A 16943-nucleotide genomic window follows, 5' to 3' on the forward strand; every position below is an offset into this window, starting at 1 on the left:
GGGGAGGGAGGAGAAGCTGAAGGAGGAAGGAAGAGACTGGGGGAGGGGGGAGAAGCTGAAGGAGGAAGGAAGAGATTGGGGAGGGGGAGAAGCTGAAGGAGAGAGGAGAGGCTGGGGAGGGAGGAGAAGCTGAAGGAGGAAGGAAGAGACTGGGGGAGGGGGGAGAAGCTGAGGGAGGGAGGAGAAGCATGGAGGAGGCAGGATGTGGAAAGCCTGCAGAGCAAAGCTCCTCTCTGGTGTCTTGCTTCTCCCTCTTCTCATACACGCACAGACACAAAGCTTCAGCATCTTTAAGTCCTCATGCTCTGACCCCTGGCTTCACTTCAGGGGGAGCAACGCTGTGCTCAGAATCACCGTAGGCAGAATTCAATAGAACCTTTTAAGCCACATCATCATAATGCGGCCAAACATAATGCGGCCAAACATCAGAAGCAGGGGGGTAAAAAAAAAAAAAAAAAAAAACACAGAAAAACCTTGTGCAACTTGTTTTCCTACCAGGTTGTGGAAACCGAAAAAGCTCCTTAGGCTGGGGGATGAAGCAGACTTTCCTCACCTGAACGAGTCGGCTTGGCTGATTAAGGCCCGTCCCTTCTGCAGAGCAGCGGCGGTGGAGTCTTTAATTTCTCTGTGTAATTCCTCATGCCTCGCTGCCAAGACAGGCAGGCTTAAACCCTCTGATTTAAGGAGCTTAAGGTAAGCTTCGACTTCTCCAAGTACATCAAATGCCTGCCAAAGAAAACATACTTTCATTTTCTGCTTTTCTAGTTTAAAACTCAGCATCAGTGTGCGCACGGAACGCTGGCGATTAAAGCGGGCCATTGAACTTAGTAGTTTGAGCGTAGCAACAAAAAATATCTCAGTTCTGGGGAACAGCTGTGCAGTCCCCGCTTAGGGAAACGTACAGTTTAGTTCAACATAAATAAATATCCACACCATAAAAGTACCAAGATAGCTTATACCGAGAAGACACCTGTACGACGCGGGTAGACACGGTTGAAATTCAGAGTCAAATGGATATTTTGCATGTTTTACACACATAATGGATGAGCTATTAAAAATGTGTATCCTTTCATGGCCTGAATAACTCAGCAGTGGAGTTGGGATGGATGGAGCATGTGCCCCCTCATTCAGCTTACTGTCTTAGGGAAGTAACGCAAATGGCCAAATTCAAACTGGACAGAACTGGAACCTACGGAAATCTCTCAAATGCTCTTTTATGTTGAGATTCTCTCCTCCCTCCAATGTCCTCATGTCTTCCAGGTTTGCAATCTCTAGTCACTTAAGCCTTGTAGAGAAACCTTGATATCCAAGGATCCTTTCTTACTTGACCATGCTTCTCTTGAGGTTGGAAACAAAGCAAAATGCAGAAATACGCTGACATTAGTAAAGATGTTGCATGACTTTCTGGGTCTTTCTATGGCTCATTGAAGCATCGCTGAGGAACGAGCACTGTTTCTGGGATCTCACTTTTAATTTTAAATTTGGGGTTTCTTATTTAGAATAAAAATGGAGCTTCTTGTCAATTGAGGGTAAGATTTAAAACCAATGCCTAAAGCAAACTTCTGGCATAGCTAAAATTACCTTGAATTCCCTTAAAGCCCACTTAAAGTTTAAGACTGGTGAATTGTTGCATGTTATATTTATACTTTGCACTGACAAACTCCAAGCTCCTTTTTAAAAGAAAAAAAAGTCTTAGTGTCCTTCTAAGACTAGAGGAGGATTGGAGAATGGAGAATTCAAGGTATCTTTTCTTGGTTACAAATCTGACTCCATTCTGGTTGAATAATGAGTCATGCCATGTTTGTTGTTGGTTGAAAAATTAAAGAGAAACAAAGAAAGTAACTAAGAATGAGGGTGAGTGTTTAGAAAGTACTCACACATGTTTAGCTGCTAGTGTAGATATTGGTCACTTAAACACATCTTTAAAAAGTCTCCTAGAAGGGCACATTCACCTGTCACCTGCCTTTCATCTTAGGGAGATTTCTTCTGTGACCCTACACCAGGCCTTGACCATGGCCTCATTTTCATAGGGGTTAGAAGCTAAAACTACGAGGCTATTATAGATACATTTGTAATGTCACTGTTCCCTAGTCTTGATGCTATAATAAAGGCATGACATCCCAAAATAATGAAGATAAATTGAAGGGCCAAACATACACAAGAAGTAGGAGTCATATAGGCAAAGATATGATATATATTATATAAACATATAATATTTAAATATTCAAACATAATTACATATACTATATAATATTATATATAATATATAATATAGTAAGAGTCATATATGGGCAAAGGCAACTCATAAACTTGGAAACAAGTGAGCCAAATTTTCTCCCATATTCTTTTCAAACAGATCAAATATTAGGGATACACTTTATGATTTTCTCTGCATAATAGAGCAAGTAATAAAATGATCACAATATAAAAGGTTGGCATTCTTTCATTAGCTTATCACAAACCCGTGCAGAACACCCGTGAGTGAGGTGAAAGGGATCTCATAGTGGAGTTCATTAGGGTTTGAGTTCGCTTTTTGTTCTCCTAGTAAAACACCAAGACCAAAAGCAAACTCGGGAGGAAAGGGTTTACAGCATCTTAGAGATTAAAGACCATCACTGACAGAAGCCAGAACAGGAGCTCAAGGCAGGGACAGAATCAGAGACCATGGAAGAGCATAGCTATTGGCTTTCCTTGTTCTACAACCCAGGGTGACCTGCCCATGGACAGAACTGCCCATAGTGGCCTTGGTCCTCCATGACAACCCAGGGTCACCTGCCCATGGACAGAACTGTCCACAGTGGCCTTGGTCCTCCACAACAACCATTATCCAAGAAAATGTCCCACAGACACGCGTGCAGGCTGCTCTGACAGAGGCGATTCTTCCACGAAGGCTCTCTCTTTCCAGATGCCGCTAATTGTGTCAAGTTGATAAAAAAACCAACCAGTACACTTCGTTTTAAGCATCACTGGGGGAGTGTTGGATAGTTCTGTAGACACAAACAGAAGAACTAAACCTTTGGGCTTTAAAAGAATTCCTCCTTCAAAAGTATACTCTCTGTGAGTAGAATTCGATGAGGAATCCATGAGCCACTTCCAGAAATGACCTAAGCACCACCGCTCTCATCCCACTCATCCCAGACTAGAAGAGATTCCTTTGCTATGTGCCCTATCCGCAGGGAACTTGATATCCTGGATCTCTTTACTGCAATCACAGCACAGAGGTCTGCCCGGCAGTGAGAACACTGTGAGCCTCACACAGACGACTGGAATTCACGTGTCCTCTCCCTTCTCTCTTCTTTCCACAGCCCCCTGCTTCTTCAAGCCTTATATGTCCAGGGCCAATCAAGATCCTAGGACTAGACCGGGAGGAAAAGATAAAAGCGCAAGGGCCGTTATTTTCTCCTGCTGGATCCTAGCTCATCTGAACCATCTCGGTCCCCCACATTCAGAGGAGACAGGTCAGCTCCTTGGAGCCCTAATTTGGGAAAGATGAAGGAACTGCTTGGCTTTTGTTCTTAAAGGGGCCAATAGAGAAAAAAACCTTTCCTTTTCCTTTTGTTAAGAGCAGATCCAGGGTCAATCAACCGCACCAAATCAAACATAGATGGGATCAGAGAATGGCGTGTTTTATTTGTTTTATTTATTTAAAAAGACTCAGGAGTCATCCGGCATAATTCTGCTGCCATGCTGGTTCACAAAGATGCTGGATAAATAACAGTGCCCGATTTTTGACCAGTAAATTCGGAAAGAGTCAATATTGGATAACAACAAAATGGCACACCCTGGACAATGACCAAGGACACAAAACTCAACATGGCTTCTGAGCAGGACCTCTGCTCCCACCTCCTTTGGAGGGTCAGGACCCCTCTGGGTTGCTTATACAAGGACACAGGTCTTCCCTTTCTGATCTTAAGCATCACCAAAGACAACTGCTGGTGGCTCAGGCTGGACTCGTCGTTCAGGATGCGGCTGAAGGCGCTCCAGCTTGCAAAGCTATGAAGACCAAGAGCTGGAGGAGGATGAATTTCAGGTCCTTCTTTCCCATGTCTCCCACTACCCCATCCGTTCCTTGTTTCTCAAAATTATTTTGCTGCCCCACTCCACCTCTTCCAGTCACAGGGTAGATGAGTGCTCCTAAAAAGCTGTGTTTAAAGCCATTTGTTGCTCAGAAGGTTTTCCTCACACGTTAAAAAATGCTGAAAAAGGAGCTTTGGCTTGAATGCGGGCATCAGCAGCATTTTATCAATAAGGGAATGGAGAAATTGTACATACTAACATCTCAGTCTTCCTGAGACAAATTCACCTCACAAAGGAAAGGAGACTCATGAAGCAGAACTTTAGGCTTCTCCGGTCTGTTCATCATTTTTTTTCTTTTATCTTAACTGACTTAAGAGATTTTTAAGATGATTTTTGTACTATTAATATGGGAAATCATGCATGAATCATTTCTGCTTTCATCCCCTGAAGGAATATCCAGTGACATCTATGAACCGTAGGCTCAACTGTGTGCTGAGGATAAAATTGGCCACATTAGGGGGCCAAAGCAATATGAAACGCTTATGGATTGGGAGAACAGTGGATGGCTCTCAGCAAGCCCTTAGCCATGCGGTGCACTAACTTATTTAGGTGGCCTGGTGATCCTGTAAGGAAACAGAATCAGGATTTCTATTTTACAAATAAAGATGTCAGGTGCAGGGGGACGGTAAGTACATGTCCAGGCTATGTGGTTAAAAAACGAGTCAGGACAGAATCATGCCCAGCCTGACTCTAAAACCCGGGATATCACTGTCTCAGTCATGCTAACAAAGATTTCTCAATTTCTCCTTGAGGCCCTCCAGTTGACTTTATATTCCAGCTCTACCCTTAAAAGCCTATACGATTTATTACCAACCCTAAAAAAGTATGGAAAGATATTCCCTGAAGTAAATGGAGATCGTTAGACTTATTTTTGAAGCAAAAACTCAAGTTCAAAAACCGGACCCATGTACCATAGAACCAGCTGTTGATTCATTCATGCAACGTAAACATTTTCAACACTAGGTGGCATACCAAGATGATTAAGACGACCTCTCTCTTGAACTGCAGGTTAATAAACAGTGAAAGCTGCCTGGAGACTTTGGAGGGGGGATACACGTGGCATTCTCTTTTATGAAACCCCACTCAGCTTCTCAGGCATGACACAGAAGCTGCACTGGGAATTGGTGCTCCTTGGATTTTGCGGTAAGATTTCCCCTTTCAAACTGAGCTTATCCCAAATACTTTGGATCAATATAATCTCTCATGAACAACCCAAGACAGTTTTTTTTGTTGTATGATCTTTTTCCTGGGTGGGGATGGGAACAAATCAGGTGCTGTATTAGGACAGACTAAAGTAGAATTCTCTCAAGGCCTAACATGGGCGACCAATGAATTAGTTGGGCTACTTACAGAACACGGGCTAGGGGTTACTTATAGGAGTGTGGGTGACCACAGAGAAGCCATGCCAATAGCAACCTTCCTGTACCTTCAGAGAGGGAGTCTTTTCCTTCACTTAACTTGCTGCACGTAATATATCCACTGGCTCCCTTCAGACTATGAGGCTGTGTGCATTTAGAGAAAAAAAAATAGACAGGAAGGGACAGGAAGCAGTGGTTAGAACCTCAGGTGAGGGGCTAGTGAGGCTTCTCTCCTCTCCTGTGAGAGAGTATCAATCGCCCTGTCTTGAAGGTGTCTTACAAGCAGCCTCAACTGCTCTACTGAGGTTAAGAGCTATGCTCAGAGGGGCCTGGTCTCCAACAGAGCAGTAGCCCTGAAGTTAGTATTGTGTTCCCAATGATTCAAACCTTTATCTAGAAGGCCCTATTCTTAGTGTTTGGGTAAATACGAAGTGAGGTAGACATATTTCTTAGTTTAAGTAGGCAATGAAAAACAAATCTGCCAAGAAGTGACTATATCCACAAGGCTGAATTTGTTCACTGCCAAAAGAGATACATAATAGTATAGACAGACACATGGAAGGACACCCAGTGAATACAGTCATGACTTAAGGGTCCACTGACCAGTTTCTTGGAAAGTGCTTACTCATGAGCAGGAGTCAAACTGAATGTCTCCTTTTCTATTTGGAGCACTGGAGGTCAAACCCAGAACCCTACAGACACCAGGCAAACACTCTACTACTGGGCTATATAACCCCAAAATTGAACATCTTGACTATCAGACCTTGAAGCCGATACTAAAAACAGCCCATATTTTCCATCATATATTTAATACTTCTGTACTAATAACTTAGCCATCTTTCTTGAGTATTTGCTGAGGTTTAAACAATCTGTCTGATCTCTGAGCTTTAAAGTACAAGGTTCTGAACTGCACAGTCATTATTCTATGGGGGGGGGGGCAGAAGGAAGGTAGAGTAAATGAAGATGTCCTTATCAGTTTCTGGGGTGAGATTTGACTTATCATAATCTCTTTTCAAGTTCTCAATTATTTCTTCTGTATTATATAGCAAATGATAAATAATAGCAACAACTAGTAGATAATGCATAACATACACAGTAAACACTATATATTGTAAATCACACACACGAACACACACTCCTGACCATGGTGTCCACACTCCTCTCTGTGCCCCTGGCTACCTCTCCTGTATCTCCCTTAATGCTGATCTTCTACCGCCCTCCTCAGGCAATGACTTAGCCGACATTTGCCACGCTGCCTGACTCTGAATCTCTCGGTGTTTGCCCTCCCTTTGTGTGTCACCTTCCCAAGTGCACTCAGTGGTATCTCGACACATTTGCCCTGGTCGGGCTCTGCTCAGGGCTCCCCTCAGTACTGGGCTTAACCCCCATGACTTTGCTACAGTATATCACTCTGTCTTATAAACACCCATGAGAGTCCAGCACCTGGGACCACACCTACCACTGGCTTTACTCAAGTAACTATCCAACACAGGTCAATAGTAGGAACGTAACATACTATCAAGGTGAAAGAAGCTTGGTGGGAAGCCACCATTCTAGTTGTTTCTTAGAGAAAAGAATGATTTCTAAAAAGAGGAATCCAAGGGAATAGAGACATGGATTGGTGGTTAAGAGCCTGTGCTCTTAACAGAGCGTCCAGGTGCCCATGTCAAAGACACTTGTAACTCCAGCTAAAAGGTATCTGACTGCCCTTTCTGGCCTCCACGGCACGCAGGCACTTGACAGAACATGAGGCAGTTCAGCCAATGCGTCTGTTTGCTGAGATAATAATTCTCCTATCAGAAGCAGAATTGGTGTCTGTAGGAAAGAGCTGTCCTTAGGCAGGGTCTTCTTTGTGCCCCCGTGACAGTAGCAGCCAATCTTGCACGTGCAATCTCTAACACTGGTCTCTTGTAAGCCAAGAATAGATGACCTGACCTCTTTAGCAGGACACCTATCTCAGTGTGTGTTCTACAGCTAGCAATCTTCCCATTTGAGGTGATGTCACCCCCAGAGATAAAAGAGTAGGCTTGCTGCTTGCTATAAAACAACAGATTCTCTGAGTTGAGAGTTCCTCTCCAAGCGGCTAACTCTGCGGAGGAGACGTGGGCCTGCACCCCCTTCACGTTGTTAAATTTGTGGGGGAGACGTGGGCCTGTACTCCTCTCTATCGCCCATGTTGGAACTGAGCCATACTGAGCTCGTTTGCCTGCTGCCACCCAGCTAGGGCTTTGCTGCAGTCGTCATTTGGCGCCGATTCAGAAACCATGTGTCTTCTGCCAGCATCCATGAAAGGACAGCAAGTGAGCCTGAAAGTCAGGAAACTCCCAGAGTCCTTGGTATGTGGAGCATGGTGTCACCTACAAATACAAATGCTCACAGCAAGGAAACCCAGCATCCTCCAGACACATCACAGGGAGTTTTCCAAGGGAAAACATGGTGTTTCTCAGAAAAAAAATGATGATGTAAATTAAAAACTACCCCACCTACTACTATACACAGAAATTCTAGCCTAGAAAATTATGATTTTTTTTTTTTTTGATTTTTCAAGACAGGGTTTCTCCGTTGCTTTTGGTTCCTGTCCTGGAACTAGCTCTTGTAGACCAGGCTGGCCTCGAACTCACAGAGATCTGCCTGCCTCTGCCTCCCAAGTGCTGGGATTAAAGGCGTGCACCACCACCGCCCGGCGAAAATTATGATTATTATTAGCATCATTATTTAAAAATTTTTGAGACAGGGTTTCTCTGTTTAACAATCTTGGCTGTCCTGGAATTCACTCTGTAGACCAGGTTGGCCTCGAACTCACAGAGATCCACCTACCTCTGCCTCCCAAGTGCTGGGATTAAAGGTGTGTGTTTTACATACCTTTCTACCTTTCTAGGCAGAAAATTACTTTAAAGACTTGATACTATAATAATTTTTTAAACCAGCCCTTCAGAGGTTTATTTGTGGGTTTTCTGGCAAGATTAGATAAAATGGTAAGATTTTTTTTTAATTTGGGGAATCCAAAATATTAATCAAAAAGAAAAATGTCACTGATAAGTCATAGGAGGGGTTTGACTCTCGGCCTACACAGATTTGCTCTCTATATAAATTTGTCATTTATTTTTACCTTACTAAAACAGAAACAATGCACTGGTGAAAATTCACCTTCCACTCTATGAACTCTGGCATCTGGCCCTGCCCCAGCCCCCATATCCATCATCTTTCACATTGGGTTATTAGTTTTTAATTTGGAAGTAATTTCCTTAAAAAGAACAAACTCTAAACCTTTCTGAGAACCATTGGCCACAAGTCAGAGCACAGGCGAACGCCAGCCAACTTTATACTGGGACTAGTTAGCACGCTGTGGGATGAGAGAGGGAATCTAGGGATCTACTCTTTGGGGTTCTCTTCTCTAGACTAGACTTGCATTATTATATGAAATTCAGAAAGTATCCACTCTTGTCTTTTCCCTCTCCTTCCTCCTTCCTATCTTCCTCCTCCATCAGTTCATCTTTTTTAACTTTTACAAGTTTCCCCAGGGTCTGAGAATAAAGTCAGATGACCAACAACCAAGGGGAGGTATCAAATAATGAATGCAGAGAAACCCAAATAATGAAGAACAAGGAAGAGTGGGGGGAGGAGGGAGAGAACAAAAGAGGGAGAAAGGGAGGGAAGGGGAGAGGGAGGGAGGGAGGGAGGAAGGGAAGGAAGGAAGGAGAGAGGGAGGGTGGGAGGGAGAGAGAGAATTGTCTACATTTTGCAAGGCTGTGAGCTCCGCAGCTTCTATTAGAAGCACTGCTTTATAGAAACTCATTCTATTACTCTTTCCCTGAGCTGCATTCACAGTTGACTTGGAAACAGCTCACTCGGTGTGTAGATCAAAGGTGTGATGGAAATTTTACAACCTCAAAACAACTTCAAAATTGGGCTGCTAAGGAAAAAAATAACTAGCAATTGACATCTACTTTGTTCATTATCTCCAGCTATATATGTTATATGTTGTATCTGTTTCCTATGTTAAAACAGTGAGACCCCCAAAGCACACAGCTAATCAAGAGCACTTAATAGGCTTACCAAAATGCAATCTTCTCTGTGTTAAAATTTTACTACTCATCTTTTCAAAAGATTTTTGTAAGTAAACAGTTTCACAATGAAGTAACCATGTAGTTTACAACACTCAGCACCAGTGTTGCGATTTTAAAGCTCTTTGTATGAAGCTTCCCTTGTCCTGTGCTTGTTACTTTGTCTACCTTTAATTGCTGAAATCTAACTGTTTAAATAATTTCAGTGCAGATATCTGGAGGTCTATGCTACTGTGGCAAAGGTCAGAAACGTTTCAAGTAACAGCAGCAGCCACACACACTGAACCCCACCTGTGTGTATAAACAGTAGCGAGGTATTACTTAGGATTCTGGAGGTTGGAAGCCTGAGCTCCTGAAGGAACCAGGGTTCTGTTGTGATGAAGGCTCTCTTCTGGGATGCAGACAAGCTTCTTATTTCTCATGTAGCAGAAGGTGAGATGGAAACCTATTCCAGAGGAGCTAGAGTACTCGTTTAGTGTGCACAAGTCTCCAGCACTATATAAACGGGTTTGGTAATGCATGACAGCAACCCCAGCCCTAGGGAAGTGGACACAGGGAGGTCAGATCAGGGCCATCCTTAGCTAAATGGGAGGAGGAGGCCAGCCTGAACTACTCTTTAAAGTGAAAACAAAAGGGGTTTTGCTAACACTGTTAAGGTTTCTTTTCAACCTGATATATTTTATATTTCCTTATCTCTTGGAGAAACAATTTAACGTGGAGAATACTGTCTCCTACAAACAGACCAATGACAGCTCCAAAGGGAAACCTTTTAAAAGTTGCTTTGTTGTTGGTTATTTTTATTTGTGGTTTTTGTTTGTTTGCTTGTTTTTACGGCAGGGTCCCACTATATAACTGGCCTGGAACATGCAGACCAGGCTGGCCTCAAGCTCACAGCCACCCGAGTGTGTGTCATGAAACCTAGCTTTGGAGTGATTTTAAAAACTAACTCTGTGCACATCAAAACATAATCCCTTAGTTGTTAAAAAACAACCAATAGCCACAACAAGAATATGATCTTATAATTCTTTTCTATCAGTTTGATATTCTACATGGAATTTAGCCTTTTGCAATGTGCCCTGACCAGCTAACACAATGGGTCTCTTATTAGATAGCCCAAGTACCTATGATGATCATCTTGACCTCACACTGACCTTATCGGCACTGGTGAAAAAGTCATTTGCCAGAGTTAACCAAGTCTTTCTATCCACCATAAGTCGACCAAACTCTTCTTGAAGCCGATTCAGTTTCTGGTTTGAGAGCTGGAGGTGTTCTTTGTCTGCGAAGTCCTTTGACAGAAGAATCTCCAGGGCCTGGCTCTTCAGCTTCTCTACGGTCGAATTCCACTCCTGTAAGAGAACATCCTCTTTAGTGATTGCACACAGATCCTGTCATGAATTGAATGTGTGTGCCTCCTTCCCCAAACCCAAAGTTGACATGGAATCCTTGAATATGATGGTTTGGGGGGGTGAAGGTCAGGACAGGATGCCCACTCTCTTTCTGCTACACGGCACACAATGGGAAGTTCATCTGCATTCCAGAAGGAGCCCTCATCACAACAGAACCCTTGTCCCTTCTTGACCCCCAGAATTGTGAGAAATGAGTTATTCTTGCTTATCAGTCTTTGCCTATGATACTTCATACTACAGCAAACAGAATTAAGACACTCTGCCATGCCTCAAAGATTTGGGAGACATGAATCAGGAATCTGTCATTATATTTTCTGATCCATAAAGTCCAATACATCGTGTAGAAGCAACTGCTACATTGTGGGTTTGAGTACCAACGTGTAGTCAGAATAGAAAAGGATACAGAAAACAGGCTCTAGAAGAAGAGAACGGCAGAGGGGAAATGGCAGTGACTGACTGATCGCGCCCTAAAGCAGATCACATCCATTTCTGCTACCTCTACTCCTAAACACACTCAACATCCCCCACTCGTTTTGTCTGATTTACATCCATTTAAGTGTAAAAAAAGTATCTCTCCACAATTCGGTCTCCTTGTCAATGGAACAAACATGTACAAGAAAGGAGAGGAATCCCATGTCCACAGCTATTGTTTATGTGTTCGCCTGCACAGAAAGATTGAAGTTCATTACTCGTTGTAAAATAAACACCCATCAGAATGCACTGCTTTCTTCTTGATCCTGGTCTCACCTATTAATGCTACACACTTAGTAATATATAAGTATCTTTTAGAAAAAAAAGCCTAGCTTTCTACTTTATGTGGCATGAGGGTTAAAAACACAAGCAACAGAGGGAAAAAAATTACGAGTTGAAATAAACCAGTATTTATGTTAATTTCTTGAGCAAGTTCAACTTTCTTGAGTGATACCAGATTGACCTGCATAAAGCAATGACTGCCACTAAGATGGCTGTCCTGTCGGTGTGTTTTCCGATGCCCTCTCAGCTGACATTAAATAAAGCACAGGGCAATTCACGAAGCATAAGAAATTTGACATCAGACTTGAAACATCTCAGCCTGACTCTGTCCTGGCATGTCTGCTATGCAAAACTGTCCTGTTAATACATCACATTGGCTATATTATGTTGCATAAAACAAGTCTGAGTTTAGGGTCAGAGTCATGACAGTTTCCATTAATTTCATAAGACACACTGCATACAACATACCTGGTACAGTTGGGGACTTCAAAGAAAGAATAAAACGTAACTTCATTCTCTAGCAATATGCAGATTGCTATTTCATACAACTATTCTATATTACATTGTAAAATATATTAAATATACATACACAATATGAGAGTGTTTTTCAGTGATGAGTTAGTCTTGAATGTAGAAATAACAGATATTCTTTTGTAATTCCATGGAACCTGTCCCAGTATGTATTGAAGTGGGAACTCTTTTGATCGAGGGCTATAAATATAAGGGAGGCGGGCTAAGGGGTGGAGGAGGAGTGGGAGGAGCCTTCTGTAAGTGTGGCTTGTAACTATAATCTTTGAAAATCCTCAGGTTTGGGTGTGGGTTTTTTTTTTCTGTCATGTTTCACAGACTCAGAAGACTTTGTTACACACGGTGACATAGCCCATAAGAGGGACCAGTGAGGCTAGTGCCCGGGTCTCTGTACCATGCTGCCTTCCAGAGACCTGAGGGTGCTGATACCAAACCCTCCACATGCCTCACCAATGAGAAGAGCTCTCCTCATAGGCACGGGCTTTGTGTCACATGCCTTCTCAAGATCACCCACTTTCTCAAAGAGCGTTGTGTCCCTACTTGAACAGAACTAATGCATTTATTTCATGGCATTCTTCTCCAAAGCATGGTAAATAACCCTCCCACTTCAAAACCGGCCAAGACCTGTTGGGGAAGAATAAATGTTCTTGAAGTGGCACAGCCCGCAGTATACACACCTGGTCTCACTGAGGACCAACCCTGCTTTCTTCCGCGAGTTCTCTCATTGCCCCCATTACCTGATATTTGATCTTTTCCCAGTTCTGAGCTAAGGGTAGTGGTATGTTCCCCAAGGATTACTGATTAGCATGGTACTTAGTGTTAAGGGGAACAGGGTTCTGTGTCCCAGAAATTCTCAAATCTCTGCTATGCTGCTGTGTGCCAGGCCCCTCTAGGAGGCCTTGAACTGTCTGCTTGTCTTCCTGCTAACCCCATTCTTCCTGTTTCCTTGTTTATTTTTCCTCTTGTATATTTCTTTCCATCTTTTATGTATGCACGTGTGCTGTGCTGTGCATGAGTATGCGCTGACATCCCTCGGCATGGATGGATATTCGTGTGTGGGCGCAATCGGTGAGTGTATGGCCTCAAACACTCTTCTGCCTTATTCACTGAGGTAGGAATTCTCAATCAAACTCAGAGCTCACTGATGTGGTCGGTGCTAGTCTGCTCTCTGGATCTACTGTCTGCTCCTACTAAGGTTGGAACTACAGGCCATTTACATGCAGTCCAGGGACCCAAATTCCAGCCCTGACACTTGTATAAAATATACTTTAGCCACTGAGCCATCTCTTCGCTCTTTTTTCTTTGTACATTTAGCTACCCATGAGATCCACCTCAAGACTTTGGGCCATTATTTCTATAATCTGTTAATATCTATGGGACAATTAATCTTGACTTCATATGAAGAAATAATACGTGAAGATGCAGACTAAAACAGGTAATCTTTTTTTTTAATTGGCATTGACTAGAAACTTATGCATTGATTAGTGAGGAAGGACCCTTAATAAAGGCAAAGCAGGGGGGATTGCTCAGTGTGCTATGTGTAAGGAAGATGCAGACACAATCAGAATATGGAAAAATGGTTCATAGCCACGGTGCATTCTACTGGATGACTTGAAGCTTTAGGACGCTGCACTAGCTTTCAGCAAGGGGGTAACCATGGCTTCTCCTTCCTGCATGGTAGCACTGTGCCGGGTCCTCTTCGTGTATCACCTCACGTCATCCTAACCCACCCCTCGAAGGCCCACTCCGTCATTCACGTTTTTAACCACACGGCAACTCCGGCTCAGAGGAATGGCACCCTTGCCAAAGGTCTCAGCACCGGCAAGAAGAGGAATCAAAACCGAAGCACAGGTTCTTTCTCCATCATCTCCATTATCTCCATCCCCAGCTCGCCCTGGAGGAGGATACAACAGGTTTTCACCTTCTCAGGTGGGTTTACCCTATCAGCCGAGAGAGCCAAGGTGTTTAAACTTCCCTAGGGCCTTGATAAGGCCTCCCTGATGATAAAAGTCATACACCACCCTAGGATTTTCGGATTTCAAATCAGAAATCTCACTACTGCAAAACAAACGTCGTGTTTATATCTATTATAGATATAATAAAAAATTTCCTGCCCAAGCGCAGGCTTAATTTTGTTTTACCAATTGAACAGACTAATAAAGCTCTCTACCAATAAGGAGAGGAAGGCCTTTTCTTTAAGAACACACATCAATCTGCCTTGAGGGGAAAAAAATGAAAATCCACACGAGAGAATGTTCTGGTACAGAGTCAAGTGTGTGGGACACCCCCCCCAGCCCCTCCTCCACGCACACACGCGCGCGCGCGTGCGCACACACACACACACACACACACACACACACACACACACACACACACACACAGTCACTTGCTATTTTGAATCCTGGTAAAGAGAGTAGACCTCGACCTTCTGAGGAAACAACAAAGAACCGGGTTCAGCCTCTCATCTCTTCCCATTCTTAATTACATTCTCACATGAACTCATGGGCATTAAATAAAGCTGGGTGCATTCACTTTTCCTATTCAATCTTCTCAGAAAATTGGCTCTGTTTTCTTTGGGCAATCTGTAGGCAGTTTCTGATGCGTTTCTATACCACGGCGATGATGTATTTCCCCAGGCATTTTTCTGAGGAGACACTTTTACTGCTTTATTGTTTTTTGTTTTTTTTTTTTAAGATAAAACTTTCGGAAGTCATCTGAATCCATCACACTTCTTAAAAAATACAGTTGTCAACCTTGTCAAGGCTGGGGGAGCCCAATGGCGAGAATCTTAGTTCTTTTTCTCTGAGCCATTCCCGCTGTCTCTTCCGTGTTAAACTTTTTACAGGGTTACAGTCACTTTGCAGTAAAGCATTTCCAGTGTGTGTCCCCACCAGCAGAAGCCAAGGTCTGGCATTTCCCTGGCTTTCCAATTAGACAGAGGCACGTGCATATCCCTGACCCAATAAAGTCGAGCGGCCGCGTCTACTCCTGGGCTCAGGCTGTCTCTCTGGGTCATTCCATTATTTCCATGTTTTTCACTCACAGTAGTGACCCTTTTAAACGGCACCACTCAGTATTCCATTTGTTAGAGAAATCGAGCTTGCTCTAAGTTCCCTTGATGGAAAAGGAATTTTATAGAGGATTAGTGTGGCTAGACAAGAAAGGAAGAAAGATTTCTTTCTTTTTTCTTTCTCTTATTTTTGTTACAGTCTTGGGCAAGATTTCAAATGAAGTTATGGATCGCCATTAAGTGGGTTCAAAAAGTAAAATATGTCCACTACTCCAATTTGAAAAGCAAAAGAAATAACAATTGCAGTATGTTTAAAAAGCTTTGCTTCACACAAAACTTCCCCACAGAGGAGAAGACATCGCAATTCAGTACCTTATGATACATTGTCACTCCATGCTTGATTTCACGATGTAATTCTGAGGTGAGGGGAGATGGACAAAATGAAATGGGGATGCATGTGTAAGAGACTGAGGAGGGCTGACAGGCTATTACTGCCCAAACCAGGTGGGGCAGAGGCCCATGTTGACTTCACAGACGACTCCCAAAGCACGGCTGATTCCAAGACCGCCTCACTGAATGCAGACCGTTTCTTCCTCAGTCGTAAATCTCTGATCCCATTTGGTTCAGTACCAGGACGATTAACTCAATGACAGAAAAATCCGAATTTCACATGATTGCATTAGCAGATGGTACAAACAAACCTGGCAATTTTAATCAGGGAACATTTGAAAGTCTGCGTTGAGCAGGCATGTTTTTGAAAGAAATGTTTACGCTCCGGAAGAATGGCAGCGAGCGGGCAGGAAGCACAAATTCTGATTATGTCAAGTGAACTGTTGTGCAGGTCCTCCTCATTATGCTCCCTTCCAGGCATTTCCAGGCTGACCTGTCCGACTGTAGGGCCATCCTAGAGAAAGAGGGCTCCCTCACGGGCCTTGTGTTCAGACTGCACTTCCCACGGGCCTTGTGAACTACGCCCTCCCGTGGTACATCCCTGCAAGGGCACAGGCTGCCGGCAGAAAGAACCCAGTCTCATCTATGGATGAAAGAAATGTGCAATTTAGCCTCCCTGTAGAGAATTCTGGAGAGGAGCAAGACGTGGGTCTGGAAGAAAGCTTTATATTCCTAACTTGCTAAGTCGCTCCAGGCTAAACTTTTGCAATTGAGTCCGACTTCCCCAGCAGACCAGTGTTGGCACCACCACTTGGTGGTGCTCCTGCTTCTGTGGCGGCTTCCTTCAATGACTTATCAGCTGTACTTCACAATCCGGTATTTGAAGTGCTCCCAGATTTGATTTATTAGCCTAATTATTCATAAATAACCCTGCTGGGATTAGGACTGATCGGCTATGCTAGAAACAACAGATATCCCCAAATTAATTTCTAAATATGAGTTAGGCTATTTTCTTCTCATTGCAAGGAAAACAAAGCAAGCAGCACCCCCAAACCATGGCTAGAGCATTTGTGGGTTCTTTTATTCTCTCCACTGTTTGGCCACTGAGTGCAGCCCATTCAGCAGTGCAGGGCAGGTGCTTGTGGCTGTTACTGAACAAATGGCTGTGGCATAATAAAGTTTGGAAGCAAAATATAAAATCAGTAAAGTACCATGATAAACAAAGCCCCACACCAGTGACTAGAATACGGGGGAATCTTCTTTTTTTTTTTTTTTTTTCTTTTTTCTTAGAGACAATTTTTTTTTACTCTTGATTTTCACTCTATTTTTTTGTTTTTTGTTTTTTTTAATTTAATTT

The 16943-nt window shown here is 43.2% G+C and overlaps 1 protein-coding gene across 2 annotated transcripts in view; it reads right to left on the minus strand.

Annotated features, from left to right (window-relative positions):
* Nucleotides 1-16943, minus strand: part of Ccdc141 (coiled-coil domain containing 141) — a 152643-nt gene that overhangs the window by 70551 nt on the left and 65149 nt on the right. For both annotated transcript variants that reach the window (XR_003376853.1, XM_005346624.3), the window contains exons 7-8: nucleotides 10651-10845; nucleotides 554-726 (exon numbers count right to left, since the gene is read on the minus strand). Coding sequence is in view for 1 of the 2 variants with exons in the window: in XM_005346624.3 (XP_005346681.1) it covers nucleotides 554-726; nucleotides 10651-10845 (368 nt within the window). In the remaining variant the exon portion in view is untranslated. The remainder of the gene's footprint in view (nucleotides 1-553; nucleotides 727-10650; nucleotides 10846-16943) is intronic.

Source organism: Microtus ochrogaster, chromosome 4, assembly GCF_000317375.1.
Source record: "Microtus ochrogaster isolate Prairie Vole_2 chromosome 4, MicOch1.0, whole genome shotgun sequence".
In the NCBI taxonomy this organism is placed as follows: domain Eukaryota; kingdom Metazoa; phylum Chordata; class Mammalia; order Rodentia; family Cricetidae; genus Microtus; species Microtus ochrogaster.